The sequence below is a fragment of the Chelmon rostratus genome, chromosome 8 (genome assembly GCF_017976325.1).
Source record: "Chelmon rostratus isolate fCheRos1 chromosome 8, fCheRos1.pri, whole genome shotgun sequence".
NCBI lineage: Eukaryota > Metazoa > Chordata > Actinopteri > Chaetodontiformes > Chaetodontidae > Chelmon > Chelmon rostratus.
The window spans coordinates 14,277,833-14,294,664 of record NC_055665.1 but is presented as its reverse complement, the minus strand read 5'-3'; the positions used below and the strand labels follow the sequence as shown (position 1 = coordinate 14,294,664).

Sequence of the window (16,832 nt, the reverse complement as noted above, 5' to 3'; positions counted from 1 at the left end):
CACAGAGTCTACGAACGCCAGAAGCAGCATTTAAAATATACACAATTTCTTAGTTTTTTAATTATACAACTTAACTCTCCCCAGGTTGCTGAAACCCACAAATTCCCCTAAAAAATACCAAAGACAGAACCTCAGTGTCCTCAGTGGGACAAGCCTCTCATTAGTTCAATAACCTTCTTTATGGTATTGCTTTATAGTCCATTTTTTCTTAAAATTCTTTGAACTCAGGGTTGATTTGCAAATCTCATTAAAAAAAAACTGTTAATCATCTCCTGGCCAATTAATAAATCACTACATTGCATGTTTACAGCAGTATCTCTGTAGCCTTGATGTTGCTCTGGATCAAGTTGTGTCCATCCATTGTTGACACATGAATATTCAGTTTTGTAATATAATTAATGGTTTAAACAAAAAAAAGTACACCATTTGACCCCATGGGGGCACTAAAATTAAGTTAAATGAGCTCAAGGACTGTGCATTGTTGGCAGTGTTTGCAACACTACACTGTCTGGCAGAACTGACAACTGAGTCAAGATTTGAAACAGTAACAGGGTTTCAGTTCAGCATAACACATAACACAGCCCATGGTAGACACCCCCTCGTAAAACCCTTTATAACATCTTTTAAGGATCTGTTTTTCCAGAATGTACGAGCGCGCAATCATCTTTCAGTGACGGCAAAATCCACTGTAGATCTATTCCCTCCTTCTGTAAACCGTAGATATGGACTTATAGTTAATAAGGTCCCAATAGGGCAAAGTTTACTTCCTGTTTTAGAGAATAGGTGCTGTGACCTGTAAGATACATGGATCCACAACAAAGGACGGGAACTGCTGTGCTCCTCCGCTATCACACCAAACTTGCGGCTGGAAACATTTATGTCAGTGAGACAATATCTTACATGGATAAATTACCCAGTGTCTACTGTGCTAAAATATTAGGCTATACTCACACACAAACACACAAAAAAATATTCAAACAAGGTCAGCTTAAATGAATGAAATGAAGAGTCGACACAGAACGCTGATTGTAAATGTTCTATTCTAGAACATTTTGTACCAATTAAAACAGTTTGCGATACGTTATAAATACAATTCTGTACATTATAATAGCGTAAATACTATGTTCAAATACATTTCTATTTACAACTCCTTATGAGGGAGAGCAGCTTTGTTCTCTTCTTTAAAGTAAGGTCTTGGGTTTGTTTCATTTACTTGAAATTACAGCTTGGATATATAACTATTTCTAGTCAGTTCCACAGTTCACCACTTCCATAAAAATATAAGCTCATAGGACAACTCTTCTCCGTAGCTACACTACTTTTGCACCATCTTCTGTGACCTGATACTGTCCATCACCCATTCATCCAATCCTCCATGTGAAAAAAGCATTATTGAGTACCATTTAACATGTTGTGCTATATTGCAGTCAGCTAACATATAAAATGCAGTTAAAAAGGTATTCTATCAGTCGGTCAGTGAGGCTGGATGGCATTTTGAATGCCTCTGGGCATCATGATATACATACACAGGTTTCAGGTCCATACAGTTAGTTAGTTAGTTAAAAACTCAGTGAACTTCTTCTGCAGCTCATTGAGTAGTCTGGGGTCTATGTGCCTGCCTTTAAACAGGACATTAAGGCATCAGTATATCCAGGCCTTGGACAAAGCCTAGCTGCTTTGTTCCCCGCATTAAAGTGATGACACTCGGTTTCTCAGTCATTTCAGTTCGAAAATATTTCATCAGTCCAATATGGAAGACAGTCAGCGAACTCTCCAAGAATCCTTTCCAGTGCAAGCGTTCAAACAGCAAAAGTCTCATGCTGGATGGGGATCATTTCCTCCACAGTGTTACAGTACTTCAACAGGATAATTTAACACGTTAACTGCAGTCAAACACTGAAAGCTACTCAGGTTTTGCAGATTCGTCGTCTGTTCAGGTATGTGGCATCACTCCTAGAAATATGGCACTAAGCTTTACTTGGACACAGATATATCATGTTTGCCTCCACATACATTAGAAAAATAACAGCAGATACGGAACCGTAGTTCTTTGGTTACCCCTGACATATCATATTGATGTAAATATCAATGTTTATTAACAGTAGTACATTCTTAATCTTCATATCCCAGATCAATCCACTATGAGCCTCAGAAAGTAATGTAAGAAAATGTGTGGGGGTAATATTTCCACAAGGACTCCCAGTTAAAAGTAAAGTTCTCTATCAAAAATATCACCACGTAGAAAACTAAATGTGCATAGCGAAATTTCAGTGGACAGTAAGTAGGATATACCTTCATTAAATGCACAGGTCAGATATGCTTTAGGAAACGTCTACAGAGTACAACAGCTCAGAGACGTGAGTGGACAAGTCAGCCTGGGGTTCACCCATAGGCACCGGATCCGTGGACCACCCTCAGGTCCCTGTCGTTCCACAGAAAGCAGGTCCTTCTATGGGTCCTATCTGATCAGAGTCTGGGGTTCTGTGTCCATGGAGGGTGGTCCTCTGGTGAGACGAGATGGCTTTACAAACACACCGTGGCCTGGGGGGCAGCGGAAGTACACTCTGCCCTGGACAGTCCCATTGTGCTTACCTGGAGGAAGATCAATCGTTACACTGCGTCACTTTTGGACCTTTAATACACAAGAGAAAACACATGCCACTTGCTCTCTACACATATTAAAACAGCAGAGCTTGAGCAACACTGGATTTTGGAGGCTGACACTCAGGGCTGAATTTCCAAACAAGCCAGGCCCTGAATGCCCCATAATTTATATGTCAGCTGGCTTAAAAATGAGCGAAAAAAAAAACTTGTCAGTGCTCTCTGGAGGACAAACTGTGAGATGACGACACTATTTCTAAATGACCTCAACATATCTCAAGCTAAAATTGTCCCATAATATATTCGAATCTGTCTGGTTCCACTCACAGAAAGTCTGTTTGCTTTTTAGGCAAAATCTTTAAAGGGACTCACCCACGGCCATGTCAAGCTTCACACCGATCCAGATCCCCTTAGCAAACTCCACCCCTCCGACGTAGTGGACTGTTCCTCTCCTCTTCCCCACCCACACCGGCTCCCCGGGGGCCATCCAGTCAGGAAGCTGAGCCACGGGGGCGCTCTCATCTCCGCTGGACTCGCCCGAGGGCTCGGCACTGCTGGGGTTTGGGCTGGGACAGGGACTCCTGTGGGGCAGATCTCCCTGGGCTGGCTCTTGGATTGGAGGTTCTCCTCCTGCTCGCAGAGTCGGGGCAGAGGATAGGGCTGTAGATGAAGGAGTGAGCGGGGATGCTGACGCTGGAGATGGAGCTGGGACTTTGTCAGGGACAGATACTTGGCCTCTGACTGGAGTGCAAACCACAGTTGTGTTAGGGGCCACAGCTACACTGACAGAGCCTGTACTATTTGGACATTTGCATATAGCATTTGAAGTGTTTTCAGGAACAGATGCGTTGATAACACCAGAGACATCAGAGGAGCGTTGATTGCCACTTTTTTCTACATTAACTGGTTTCTTCTCCTGATTTGTAGAGAACTCCACACCCTCCTGCTCCCACCCCTCTGTAAAATGTGCTAAATCACCGTCTCCAATACTGTCGTCAGCCCCTTTAAAGTCAGTGAACTCCTGGCTGGCACTGAGAACACAGTTGTGAGGCAGAGGGACAGTTTGCTGCTTGTCTGTGCAATTGGGAATACTGACAGGCGAGGAGGAGGCAGGATGGCTGAGAAGATCCTGATCCCCGGCTGCAGAGTGAGGAGGCTGCTGGGTGTCACTCCCTGCAGAAACGCTTTTGGTTTGGGTGCAGCCTCTTCCTGCAGGACAGCCGAGGGGGTCATGGGAGTCTCTGGAGGTGCAGCTGAGGTGGTCAGAGCTCTCGCTGGCACTGAAAGGCATGTCAGACAGTGTAGCGTTGGAGGCACTGTGTGAAAAATAACCACTGGTGCAACTGCTGGCCGTGGGGCTTCGAGGCACCTCTCTCTCTCCACTGCCACCTCCACACCGGCTTCCTTTCAAGTCAGAGCGGGAGGACAGAAACCCCTCCTGGCTCTCCAGAGTGGCGTTGTAGATCTCAAAGTTGGCAAAGTCCTCAGGGATGTAAGGCTGGAAGCTGCTGTGGTCCCGAGGGCCCCGATCAAGATTCAGGGTCACGTCCCCTTCCGTCTCCTCGTCCTCAGAGTCCTGCTGATCAAAACAACAGCGACAGGACAAAAGACGCATCCCAGCAGACATGATGTCAGCATTAGCCTGTATGGAGCATTATCCTACATAAACACTATTTGTAATGTGAAAGAAGACAATGGAAGAATGTGGTACAATGTGATGATGGAACATGAGCACAGTGCATGAATAATGTGGGAACTTTAAGGTGTTTGCTGGGTTTACACATGGTCTGAGCCATTACCATGAACCTGTTTACCTGTGGAATGATCCAAACAGGTGTTTTTGGAGTGTTCCACAACTTTCCCAGTTGCTCCTGTCCCAACTTGTCTAAATCGTGTTGCTGGCATCAAATTCAGAATAGGGGGATGAAGTTGATGAGGTTGACATTAAATATATTGTCTTTGTGCTGTTTTCAGTTGAGTATATGTCAAATAGGATTGGCAAGTTACCACATTCTGTTTTATTTTTGTTTTACAGTGTTCAGACTTTTTTGGAATCTAGGTTGTACAACATTATCTCGACAACAATGTTGATAGTTGACTTTTTTGAAAAATATTAATACACTTTGGACGATGTCTGAAACACTTCAGTTGTCTCTTTTTCTACTTTGCAAAAGACGCTGTGATTCCAGTAATGATCTTACTCTATGCTATAACTTTGCGTTTTTTACTTACCTACAGTTGGAACTCGTGGACAAAGCATGTTTGTTGCTAGGGAACTCGATATTTGTCAGAAAGGGTTTGAACCTCCATGGAAATCCTGTCAGTTCATAAAAAGCCTACTGGCTTCAGCACAGAGACTGGTTTAGAAGAGGTTCATTTCTAATCCTTAAAGCAAACTGTGGTAGTGTGTACACTAAGAGCAGCGTGACACGGAGTGTACGGGGGTGAAACCCGTACGGTAACCCTCAGAGCGGCGTGTGTGTGTGCAGCACTTACACCAGTGTGTGGCAGTGTGTGGCTGAGCTGACTGCTGGTGGGAGTGGTGGTGGTGGAGGTGGAGGTGGAGGTGGAAGGCTTGCAGTGGCCCTCGCTGCCTGCCCTGGGCCGGCCCCAGGGGCAGGGAGGGGGGAGCAGTGCAGGGCTGTCCACACATGAGCGCATGCTCTGCGAATGGGTCAGAACAACAGCAAACACTTCACACACACACACACACAGACAGCATGCATGGAGCTGGGCAGGCCAGTTACACAGTTAGTGCCATGCAGTTGAATATTTCACAAAAAACTGTGCTTGAAGTGCACTAAGTATGAGTAACTGTACTTTTTATCGCACCAACCCTTCTTATGAGCAGTAGGTCTGTATGTTATACATACAGACATACACATATACGAATCTCATCTCTTTTCAGTATGAGTCTTCTCATATTCAAACACTATTACAGCAAACAGCAAATATCTGAAGTCTTTCTACTGTTTAATATCATGCAAAAGACCTTTTTTATCCAGAGTCCATCAATTTATGTACAACCGCAGTCATACACTCAGATCTGACTGAACCTTTGTGCTGCTGGGCTGACTGTAAAGTACCTGCACCTCTTTCAATCCACTTCAAGCACAGATGATAACAAATATGCAAGGTTAGTTTAAATGGTTGTAACAGCCACAAGCTTTCTGAAAACTCCAGTTATCACAAACAAAATCAGCCATGAGACTTTATAGCATAGCTTTTTGTCTAATTGAGTGTTATGGCTATCCGCAGTCAAAGTCATGCTCCTGTGAGTCATGCTCTTTCATTTCAGTACAGTGACAGAGCCACACAGTGGAGTTTTCTCTTTTTGGTCCAGTCATACAACAGAAAAGCCATTTTCAAGAAAATCTTCAGGCAGCTTTGGACAATTAGTAACTTTTGTCAATGTCAATTAATGTACTGTGTTGTGGAGATGTAATTTGATATGATAAGTGACATGGTAACATGTAAAAATGGTGTTTGACAGAGGACTGACAAAACGAGGATATGTGGGGTGGAAAAAAGTCCAGTGGGAAAGGGAACATCATGGCAAAATAAGAGACGAATACTCCCCTCTTGAATGAAGGAGTGAATGTAACTCCTTTCTCCTTACCTCTTGTCCCAGCAGCGGCCGGGCCTCCAGGGCTTTCTTCGCCTTGTTCTCCTCCTTGACAGGCAGCAGAGACTTGAGGAACTTGGGTGGCTGAGGCGAGAGGACTTTGAAGGGGCTGGAGTTGAAAAACGTTGGGCTCTCCGGAACCAAACCTGTGCAGGAACATTCAGTGGTTCTGATGTCGCAACACAAACGCTGTTTCTCACGCGAATGAAAGTCTGGACGACACATCTGCTGTTTCTCTACTTTACCTGGATTCTCCTTGCTTTTGATGGGTGTGGTGCAAAGCGAGCCCTCCTGGAGATTGCAGTTGGTGCTGTCCACATGATCACAGTGGTCCTGAACAATAATACACGGGTTATATTGGAGAGTATAAAAAGGTTAAAGTAAAGTTGCTGTATTGTACACCACCTGTAAATCACCGACAGTGAAAAACCATAAAAAGTCTGATTTTTTAATCAAAGGGACAATTGTGACAGCAGCATTTAGCTGAAGCATTTTGACAAGGCAATTATATATATATATATATATATATATATGTGTGTGTGTGTGTGTGTGTGTAACAAACCATGATAATCAGACATACTCTCTGCCAGTGGTGGAAAGTAATTAAGTACATTTACTCAGAGTGCTACACTTACCTACGATGTTTAGGTATTTGTACTATATTTCAGTATTTCCACTTTCTGCAACTTTATACTTCTACTCTACTACAATAAAGAGAGAAATACTGCACTTTTTACTCCACTACATATATTTATTAAGACCTTTAGTTACAGATTCAGAAATAATGAACTAATAAATCATGATATAATTACAGGTAACACAAGGAGGGAAATTTACAAGCTACTCAGCAGTATATAAAGTAGCTAAAATCAGTTCCACCTTTACCAGCTGCAACATTAAATTGATAACACATTAATGCATCAGTCATTAGAATCCAGTGATATCAACTATATCATTGAGAAATACTATACTTATATTAATATTTTGATGCTAATATTAATGTACCTTTACTTGAGTAAAATTTTAAATGTAGGACTTTTACTTCTACTGGAGTTTTATACTGCAGTGCTTTTACTGCTTTCATTAAAGTAAAAGAAGTGAGTACTTCTTCCACCACTGCTTATTGAAACGCTAACTGCAGAGTGTCGTGATCAACATGTTGCTAAGGCACACCTGACTTACCTTACAGTCTTCATCCTCGCATGCAGTCAGGTCTGTTTTACTGCATGAAGACTGGAGAGCAAGAAACAACACGTTATCAGAGTCACATTATTTAAAACCGATCGCTTCCATGTGGTTCAGTGGGCAGTGCAGTGAGTGATGTATTCATTACATGCTGTACATTTGGTGTGCTGATACTCCTTCTTAGGTGTCTCCCCTTGGCAGTGAGCGCTTCCTTCACTGTCACAGCCTTCAAGGAAAAAGAACATGATAGGTGCATCTTTGCAGGACCCCCAACTGATGAGTGACTCGAAGTGCTCTAAATCGCACTATTTACTAAAAAGCACATGTGTAAAGATGAATGAAATACCTGTCGTAGCTTCTCCAGACTGAGGATGTTCTCCACTTCCAGGACTCCCCGTGTGTATTTCTCTATGTAGGTTTCTCCGCCCTGAGTCTCCTCACTGTCCCCGCGAGCAGCCATGAGGGCCAAGGTTTCCCTTTCCTCTGGCTCCTCTGAGGCCTGGAAGAGGGGGGAAGAGAGCAAACACAGAAAAGTGCTGATGAAGCTAAACACCACACTTGTTATTTGTCACGTATCCAGAAAGCAGCCTGTGTGAGACGAGTGGAAGAATCACATGATGTAGAGTCAGAGTTGTACCTTTGGTATGTTGGAAACGATGTCGTAAGTCACACCACAGGAATAAAGTGTGTTCTTTAGGGACATTCTTCGCTTGAGACTCTGAGTGAAACTCTGCAGGGAAACAAATCAAAACTGCGTTAGTTATTAAAACTCATTCCATTACTTTAAACCCCACCTCTGCTGTGGGCCGACCTCCTCTGGTCAAATCTGGTCCCTCTTGCATTAACCTGTTTGTTGTAGATGTTGACAGCGATCCTCTTGCGGAGCACCAGCTCCATGGAGGCAGGGTGGCTGAGCTGCACGGTGGCTTTGATAATCAGGTAAATGCGTTCGTGGGGAGACGTGATGCGGTTGAGGTGCACAGAATCGTGGATGGATGAGTCCCAGGAGCACACTGCACACACCTAAGTGAGTTAGAGGAGTTGGGTTTGATTAATGTGGTTCCACATTCGTCTACAGAGAGAAAATCTGCGCTGGTCGGCTGTAACTGCACACACAGAGACATGAATTACAGTCATGCAGGTGGGCTGTAGCTCAGAGTCTGCAGCAATTGGCTAATGAGCAGAAAAATAACCATCTCAGGACACTTCAGCACAATTAAGCACAATAAAGACTGTAGTGGTTACTCTATGATTAGTGCCGCTGCTCAACATCAAAGAAAAATTAAGAGAACTTTTCTTTTAAACGCTTGCTGCCATGCATGACGCCATGCAATTACTGAACTGTGCAACTGTTCAATTATGCACGTAATTGTAGGAAAAAATATGCTGCCCTAAAGTGCTCTTGTCTGTGTGCAATTATCTGCAAAAAAAGAACTTCTAGCAACAACTTAAGTAGTAAAATCAGCAAAATTAAACAAAGAGCCTTTGTGAAACTGCTAGTGGCTAAAACATATGTACTTTTACAAAAATATACAACATAAAAGAGGCTGATGAGGAAGTATTGGAGAATCCAAAACTTAATGTTTACGCATAGGCTCATTCAACTTTATAAGCCAAGGATTGCATGGTGATCATGTGACAAACCACAATAAACGTACATCTGCATTTGTGCTTGAGCACGTTTCCCAGAGTCCCCTTTTTGGCCACAGGGGGGCATTCAAGTCAAACCCACTGCTCACCTCCTCATCACTGTGCCTGATGATGGGCAGATAGAAGAACTGGCTTCCATGCTCCTTGGGTAGGATAGAGTTAACGCCTGCAGCATGTGGGCCGGTCAGCTGCTCATTTACTGTCAGATTATCCGCTGGTGGCATAAAAGACAGTTAGTGTTCGCTCAGCCTGAGAAGACGCTGCAAAATATCGGTTTTATAAATGATGAGTCTGCCTCACCATTTAAATCGAGGAAGAGCACAGGGACGTGAGCTTCCATTCCTGCAGGGGGAGTCCTACAAGGGGGTGAATATGAGGTTAATGGTGAAAAAAGCAAAGTGATTCTGACGAGGGCACAGAAGTGCATTTGTGTTTTTACCAATCTGCAGGAGCTCCAGGGATGCCACTGCCTGGTGCAGGTACCAGCACAGCGTTTCTCTCTTCAGTCAGGCCAACCCACTGCTCCACCAGCCGAGCCTCACGCTCAATATCCTCCTCTGACTTCTCTGGATACGCAAATGAGGATGGGATGAGGTTTCATCATGGACAAAAACACTAAAAATACTGCCAAATGCACAGCAGTCACCCAGCAGGTCCTCCAGTGCGTGGTAGCTGTATCACTGAGACTTACCATGTTTGTTGATGATTTTCTTGATTTGTTCATCAAGGTACTCCCGGCGTTTGATCAGGGCCTCCGACCAGCGCTCTCGAACACAGTTGAGATCCTCCTCCTGGAACCAGACAGAGACCAGAATCAGTGCCAGCTGGCTCAGCAAGGCAGAGAATCTGCTGCAGGGCACAGTGAGGCGTTAACACTGCAAAGTGAGGATGCACAGGGCTGCTCTGTCTGAGGGACAACCATAACTGCTCCTTAATACTTGTAATATATCAGCCAAGCCAAGTGTAAAGCTAATCCTGGTCAAAGTTCCCAAACCCAAGGTGTTAAAAATCAAAGCCTTTAAAGTCAGCATTTATGACTGAAAAACCATTATGGTCAAATTCTCCAGTCACACTCACATACAACCTCCCTTGAGCCCTTTTACACTTACACACTTGCATCCACACATACACACTTGCATGCGCACACCAACATGTCCTCACATGCAGCCACAGCCGCCACCCAAAGTCCTACCTGGATACACAGCAGATTACTCCATGGGGGAACCACAGAGAGCAGATTCCTCTTTGCAATGTCCACAGTAACCAACAGACCTCAGAGCCAACCATATAACGCATCTGACGTCAGCACACTTCCACCATGCAAAGTACTGTAATCATGCAGCCATGCAATGCCCGTGTGATTAAGTGAGGCTTATTATTCCTGCAGCTCTTCAGTAGTGACAAGCAAACAGTAGCATTAGTGTGCGCAACCTGAGGGTAAAGGCAAGAGAGAGTGGCACAAGATCCCTGACAGCTCAGCCTGGGAGCTCAGCCATGGGTGGGACTGTATTTTGCATAGAGGGCTGCCAAAGAATGGCTGATAATTACAGGATCAGAAATCATCATGTGCAGCTGATGTTTAATAAAGCACTCATTTAGCTGGTAGAGGCACAACCCTCTGCCTCCCGCCTCACATGCCCTCAGCAACAGGCCTAGTCGCAAACACACGGTCAGCTGGGTTTCCTTCATGCTGCAGAGTGAACTACAGGGGGAGCAGCAGCAGGAGGAGGCCGAGAAGGTACCTGATAACTATCCACATCGTCCTCCACCTCTCTCTGGCAGGAGAGAACACACTCAGTCAAATGTGGGGAACCAGAGAAGGCGCTGACATGACAGCTCATTGCTCATTCCCTGCTCATGTAACTTTCTGGGAATCTCTGTGATGCGAAAGAACAATTTACATCCATGTTTCTATGTTTTCGAGTGATGGATCTCTTTAAAAACAATAACCAGCCCCGGAATTGACTCTTTTAGTTATTCAGAATGTGGAAAATAAAAGAAAAAAGGATTCATTGACTGCTTCGAGTTTATCAAATTGTTGCTTCCTTTCTACTCAGGGCATATCAGTACATGTTAACAGAACAAACGGGGAACTAATGAGTTTGTACATTCCCTGGCCTTCTTTAGAAGTCACTTCCAACTATCCAGATGAACTACTCATGGCATGAAAAACAGAGATGGACTTAACATACTTTAGCTGAATCAGTTTGACATTGCATATCGCTGGTGTCATGATCCGTGTTTGTCACGCCTGTTTTATGTTGAAGATTCTCCTTTTGTGTTATCATAGTCTGTTTTTGTCACGTCCTGTTTTATTTTGAAGGTTCATGTTATGTTTCTTCGTTCGCTTTACTTTGTGTACTTTGTGATTGTCTGATCTGTTTCACCTGTGTGTGTCATTAGTTGTCCTCCCTTGTGTGTTTAGGTCTGTGTCTGCCCCTCAGTCATTGTCAGGTCGTTGTCTGAGAAACCTTGTGTTTGCCCCAGGCCTATAGTGAGTGTTTTCCTTTGTGTTGTCTTTGTTCATGTGAGTGTTTTCTAGTCTTGTCTTTGTCTATGTTTCCTCGCCATGCCATGCTTCATGTAAGTGTTTGTTCAGCGTCAGTTAGTGTTGTCTGTGTTACCTCCCTATGTCATATCTTGTGTTTGTCCTAGTCTTGTCTTTGTTCTTTAAGTAAGTGTTGTCTATGTTCCTTAGCCATGCCACGCTCCTGAAAGTGTTATCTAGATTTGTCTTTGCTCCCATGCCAAGAATCTTCGTTCCCTAGCCATGCTACGCTCCATGTAAGTGTTTCCCAAGTTGTCTTTGTCGTTAACCATGCCACAAGTGTTTCTTAGTGTTGGCATTGTCTTTAGCCAAGCCACGTTTCCTTTTTTCCTCGTGTTTCTATCCAAAAGCCACGCCACGTTCTTTGTCTGTGTTTCATGTGTTGTCTTTCTTCCTTGTCTCATGCCCCTCTACCCATGTAAGTGTTTTTTGTAGTTCCTGGAGTTTTGGGATTTTGTTACCTGAGTTAAATTGTTAAAATTGAACCAGTGCCCCTTTATGTCTGCGTTTGGGTTCAACCCTTAATTCCCCTGAAACCTCACTTTCTAACAACTGGCATGAAACAAGCATAATGTACCCAAAACACTGTTCTCTTTTAATGTAGAATCAGTTACATGCACATTATCATCCCAATAGTTCCACAGCATAAACACGTATATTTAAGTTTCACGGACCTGGTAGCTGTCGAGCGGTCTCTGTAGTTTGGTGGAGCGGGCAGACACACAGCCGATGGAGACAGACAGCACAGCCTCCGCCAGCAGAGGCAGAGTGCCTGAGTTTTGGACCGGCTTCACGCACACCTGCAGTCTCCTGGAGTGACCCTGCTTAGACAAATCCCCATAATTCACCATCAGAGTGCTGCTTCCAGAGCTGCACTCTCAAAGTAGTACATGTACGAGGGCGTTTAGAATAACATAATTAGCAATGATCCTTTTAAGTGTGTGTTTGATGTAGAGCAGCCAGTTTGACCTAAAGGGAAACTTGCTCATAGTTCTGCTCAGACCTGTCGGAGCTGGAAGACTCCTCCCGTGCTGATGTCTTTTCCAGGGTGCAACTCCACAGATGAGTACTCTCCCTGCTCATTCAGCTCCTGGATGGAAGTCCACAGCTCGATCCTGCGAGACACCTCATTCCACCTAAACAAGCCAAGATTAGTATCATGGGAAATGTCACGGTCTGTGTGTTTCTATGTGTAGAAGTCCAAGTGCAATGTGTGCTATATGTACCGGTCTCGGAGCGTCTGGGTCTTGGCCTCCAGTGCGTCTAACTCCCAGAGTGAACGTCCGTTCCCAGCACAGCGGTGACCCCACACCTCTATGGCCAATGCTCCGTCTGATATAAACTCCAAAAACTCATCTGTCACATGCACAACATAGTCCTGCACAAAGACAAGAGGTGTGCAGTTGAAAATAAAAGCAGTTAACAAATGTTACTGGAACATAAAATTCTGATTAAAGACAAGTGCAGTGGATTTAAGGAGCTCCACTGGCTGAATATGGCAGAAATTGAATATGTATGATTTCATAAGTCTACAAACACCTTAAAATGTATCACTGTGTTTTCATGACCTTAGATTGAGCTCTTTATATTTACAAAGGGGGCAGAGTTTGCCATGTTGCACCACCATGTTTCTACAGTAGCCCAGAACAGACAAACTGGCTCTAGTGTTTCACAGCCACTTTGAGTCCCCATGCACACTAGAAAAGGGAGGGCTGAGGTAAGGGGTGTTCAGCTGGTTGTACTTTGCAACCTCATCACAAGATGCTACGAAACCCTACACACTGGTCCTTTAATGCTTCAAGTTAAGGCATTAACAAACAGCAGCTCCCTTTCACTCACCTTGCAGTGATCAAACTGGACAGTAAACTGGGCATCTGGGCTTCGAGGGGAAGGTCTGTCTGGGCTGACCATGGGAGGAGCCACAGCGGGCTCACTGTGCTCCCAGAAAGTGTACTGGCAGAAGACGAAGTTGGACAGGTTGAGCGGCAGACCGGTAGCCTCCCTGATCCGCACCTGCAGCAAAGAGACAGGATGAAGCTGAGTCACTGAGCGCTCATGCACTGTGACAGTCATCGGTCTCTTAGAGCAATATCTCCCATGTGCACTTGCAGACAAAAATAAACCTTTTACCCTGCAGGTGAGCCGCTTGGCCATGTGGACAATCTCCCCGTTGGTGTCCATCACCTCATAGCAGCTGCTCTCACTGGAGTTCTCGGACGAGTCGTCTCCCCCAGACAGGCGCTCTGGTACGGCTCCACTGACTCGCATCAGCTCAATGTGCAACCTGCCTGCTACCTACACGCACAGGACAAGGAGACATCATCTCTCATCGTCAAAAAAATGTCCCAACTTGTCTTCATATGCATGTTTCCCAGCTATTTAAAAATGGATTGTTAATTTTTTAGTACTTCATGATCTGTATTTCCAAACCTTTTGGTGTAATGCATTATTCGTTTTAACTATATGCACATCATCCTTTAATATCGACCCCATGTAACAAGAATATTGGAAAGCTGCACCATGAATAATTTATCTGTGTATTAATCTGTGTGTCGGTGTCCCCTTACCTCTCCCTGTTGGCTGATGATGGGGACAGCATATTGCAGTTTGACATCATGGAAAAGGCACTCCAGGAAAATGTTGGCCACTCCTATCAGGTTGTGGTTCTCTTGCGCCTCATAGAACGGGTCACAGTGATTGCTGTTTGCCATGTTACACTGAAAAATACAGAGGACCCCGAGAATATGCAAGATCACTAAAAAAAATCTTTTCTACTAATCTTTTCCTGTTTTTGAAGCGCTGTTTCGTACCGTCTCCTCTGTGCCTTCCTTCCAGTCCCTGTAGTGGTCTCTCATGTCCACCAGTTTGTTTTCCAGCTTCTCAATGGTCCACACCTGGGTCCCCTTCCCTTTCCTCCGCACCTGAATGGCCGGCTCGCTCACTATTGCACCACGCTGTATAAAAAACAGATTTAGACACTTCCAATATTCCAACAGCTACTCACAATTTCCAATATCACACCTAAACGCTTCAATTGAGGACGATAAAATCTGTACCAATGAGATACCGCATCCTCTAGTAAGGTGATGTGGTGGTACTGTGCGATTGCTGGAGGTTCTGACCTTGCGGTTGGCGCTGAGGTTGGCTGCAGGAATCTGAAGGGTGACCTGATAGTCCGTCAGTCTGTTCATCTCCTCTGCCAAAAAGTTGGCTTCTCGCACCAAGGTGTTGGCTTTCACGACCTGCTCTCTGAGTCGAGAGAGGCTCTGCCGAAAAAGCTCATCCCTGACACACACACACACACACACATGACACAATCATTCATTCATAAAGATGAAGGCCCGTCACCTGTTATGTACCCTCAGTGTGGATTTCTATATGTACTGCCTCCTCTTATGCAACAGTTGGTGTAAACAACAGAGTTTAAAGGAAAGTTGCCGCTTGACTAAACTTTGACTTTAAAATCATGTGATGTTTAAGCTGAAGAGTGACTGATCTCAGATTTGGGCCTCTTTCGGGCATTTTCAGGATAATAGTTAAAGCTAGCAAGCAATCAATTACACAAATATGAGCCCACTTGTCCGGCACAACACAAGCTGCTATGTTTCAGGAAAGTTCAGAATCGGAGCAATGTTGTTCTCTTGGCCAATTTAGTGTCACTTGGGACACAGTTCTGTACCGTTTGAATGCCACAGTAAACCAAAACACTTATGGCAAACCAGTGCATCCATTTATCAAACAATGCTTTGAGCAAGAGTGAGTCTCAGGATTATTACAGGAAGATGTCAAGTAACTTTATTTTATTCCATATACCCGCTCACTCTCCAGATCTAGGTGAGGAGGAACCTAATCATGTCACGCCACACTGATAAACCTGCAGGAAGTGACTGACTCGGGTGATATCCAACACTTAAATGATTTAATGCTTTAAAAAGATGAGGATTTGGCTCCTACATGTTCATTTAACTACAGAGGCCTCAGAAGGTGACTGTACTTTGATTTCAAAGTGACACAGAGCAACAGTATCTCTCCACTGACCGCTCCTCTGTCCACAGTCGCAGCTTGCTGTGTGGCGTGTGCGTCGGGAACGTAAGGCGGTCACTGCTGCTGCGGTGGTGTTGCGGCGTTTTCTCGGGTGACAGCTGTTGCCGCAGCGACTCCAGCTCTCGCTCATACATCATCCTCTGCTCCTCCAGAGCTGTACGCTTCTCCTCCAGGTACTGCTTCTCCAGGACCTGGACCACGTTCTGCATGGGGTCTGCATACACAACAAGCAACACATTTCACAATCTAATACACGGGACTTGATTGGGACTTACAGGAGCAGCACAAGGCAAAGCTTCTTCAGGAAAGGAGCAGGACAGGAAACAGAAACTGACACAAATAGATGTCAAATAAAATAAATGGACTATTAATAAGTGCTTTAAGATGCAGTTCCTCTCATGGACCCTGCAAGCCAAAAAATCAATAATCCTCTACAAGAAGTTGGAGTCTTCATATCAAATTATGCTCTTATTGTAAGGTGTCTTGTTGGCAATTTAAAAAATATTAGTTACTAAAGTGATTGTTTAAAATAATAATTTAGTCGATGGACTGAAAATTCCACAGACTGAGAGAAAAAGACAACAGGATTATTTCAATTCACAATTTTTAGTCTTACCAAACATTTGGTGAGTTTATCTTCTTAAATGTTAGGATTTGCTGCTTTTCCGCTTTCTTTAATTGTGAATCATCAATGACTGAATGATTATGTGCAAAAACTATTCTGTTTTTTGCCCTTATTGCAAAAAAGACAATACTGATATACTGAGTTGATTATGTCAATAATGAAATTGACTATATCACATTCAGAATATTGCTATATTAGAAATAGTAGTGTAAAATGTGTGTCCATGTAAATGTATGTGGGTTTGGGTTTTGGACTGTTGATGATGCAGCAGATGTCAGTGTGGGCCCAAAGAAGCTGTGACATCCATTTTCCACCAGTTTTTAAAATTTTAAGATGAACTGTCTTAATAATTAATGCAATAATTATTCTGACTTCAGCTCCACCCAGGTTGCATCTAACCACAAAGTACAGATATCACAAGAATGATCATGTTTGAATATCTTTATTGTACCTATATTTGTAACCATGTGTACTTTTATTGTGCTTGATGTTTAAATGATGATGATTAAATGTAATAGAAGGGCTCATGAGGTGTGCATGAAACCGTTTGGAGT

At 44.0% G+C, this 16,832-nt stretch overlaps 1 protein-coding gene across 10 annotated transcripts in view; it reads right to left on the bottom strand.

Annotated features, from left to right (window-relative positions):
• Window positions 1–1,028: 1,028 nt before the first annotated feature.
• The window catches only part of kif13a (kinesin family member 13A), a 37,081-nt gene continuing 21,277 nt past the window's right edge, over window positions 1,029–16,832 (bottom strand). For 2 of the 10 annotated variants that reach the window (XM_041941617.1, XM_041941618.1), the window contains exons 17-40: window positions 15,648–15,867; window positions 14,732–14,894; window positions 14,420–14,563; window positions 14,177–14,326; window positions 13,740–13,904; window positions 13,449–13,622; window positions 12,836–12,987; window positions 12,613–12,745; window positions 12,284–12,430; window positions 10,804–10,836; window positions 9,753–9,852; window positions 9,501–9,627; window positions 9,362–9,417; window positions 9,151–9,275; window positions 8,258–8,434; window positions 8,049–8,141; window positions 7,758–7,910; window positions 7,560–7,637; window positions 7,409–7,459; window positions 6,472–6,559; window positions 6,221–6,372; window positions 5,098–5,265; window positions 2,974–4,180; window positions 1,029–2,592 (exon numbers count right to left, since the gene is read on the bottom strand). In XM_041941617.1, the coding sequence (XP_041797551.1) occupies window positions 2,459–2,592; window positions 2,974–4,180; window positions 5,098–5,265; window positions 6,221–6,372; window positions 6,472–6,559; window positions 7,409–7,459; window positions 7,560–7,637; window positions 7,758–7,910; window positions 8,049–8,141; window positions 8,258–8,434; window positions 9,151–9,275; window positions 9,362–9,417; window positions 9,501–9,627; window positions 9,753–9,852; window positions 10,804–10,836; window positions 12,284–12,430; window positions 12,613–12,745; window positions 12,836–12,987; window positions 13,449–13,622; window positions 13,740–13,904; window positions 14,177–14,326; window positions 14,420–14,563; window positions 14,732–14,894; window positions 15,648–15,867 (4,190 nt within the window). In that variant the 3' untranslated portion in view covers window positions 1,029–2,458. Of the gene's footprint in view, window positions 2,593–2,973; window positions 4,181–4,531; window positions 5,266–6,220; window positions 6,373–6,471; window positions 6,560–7,408; window positions 7,460–7,559; window positions 7,638–7,757; window positions 7,911–8,048; window positions 8,142–8,257; window positions 8,435–9,150; window positions 9,276–9,361; window positions 9,418–9,500; window positions 9,628–9,752; window positions 9,853–10,803; window positions 10,837–12,283; window positions 12,431–12,612; window positions 12,746–12,835; window positions 12,988–13,448; window positions 13,623–13,739; window positions 13,905–14,176; window positions 14,327–14,419; window positions 14,564–14,731; window positions 14,895–15,647; window positions 15,868–16,832 lie in introns of those variants that run through there. The other 8 variants (XM_041941619.1, XM_041941620.1, XM_041941622.1 and 5 more) reach the window with 6 other exon arrangements.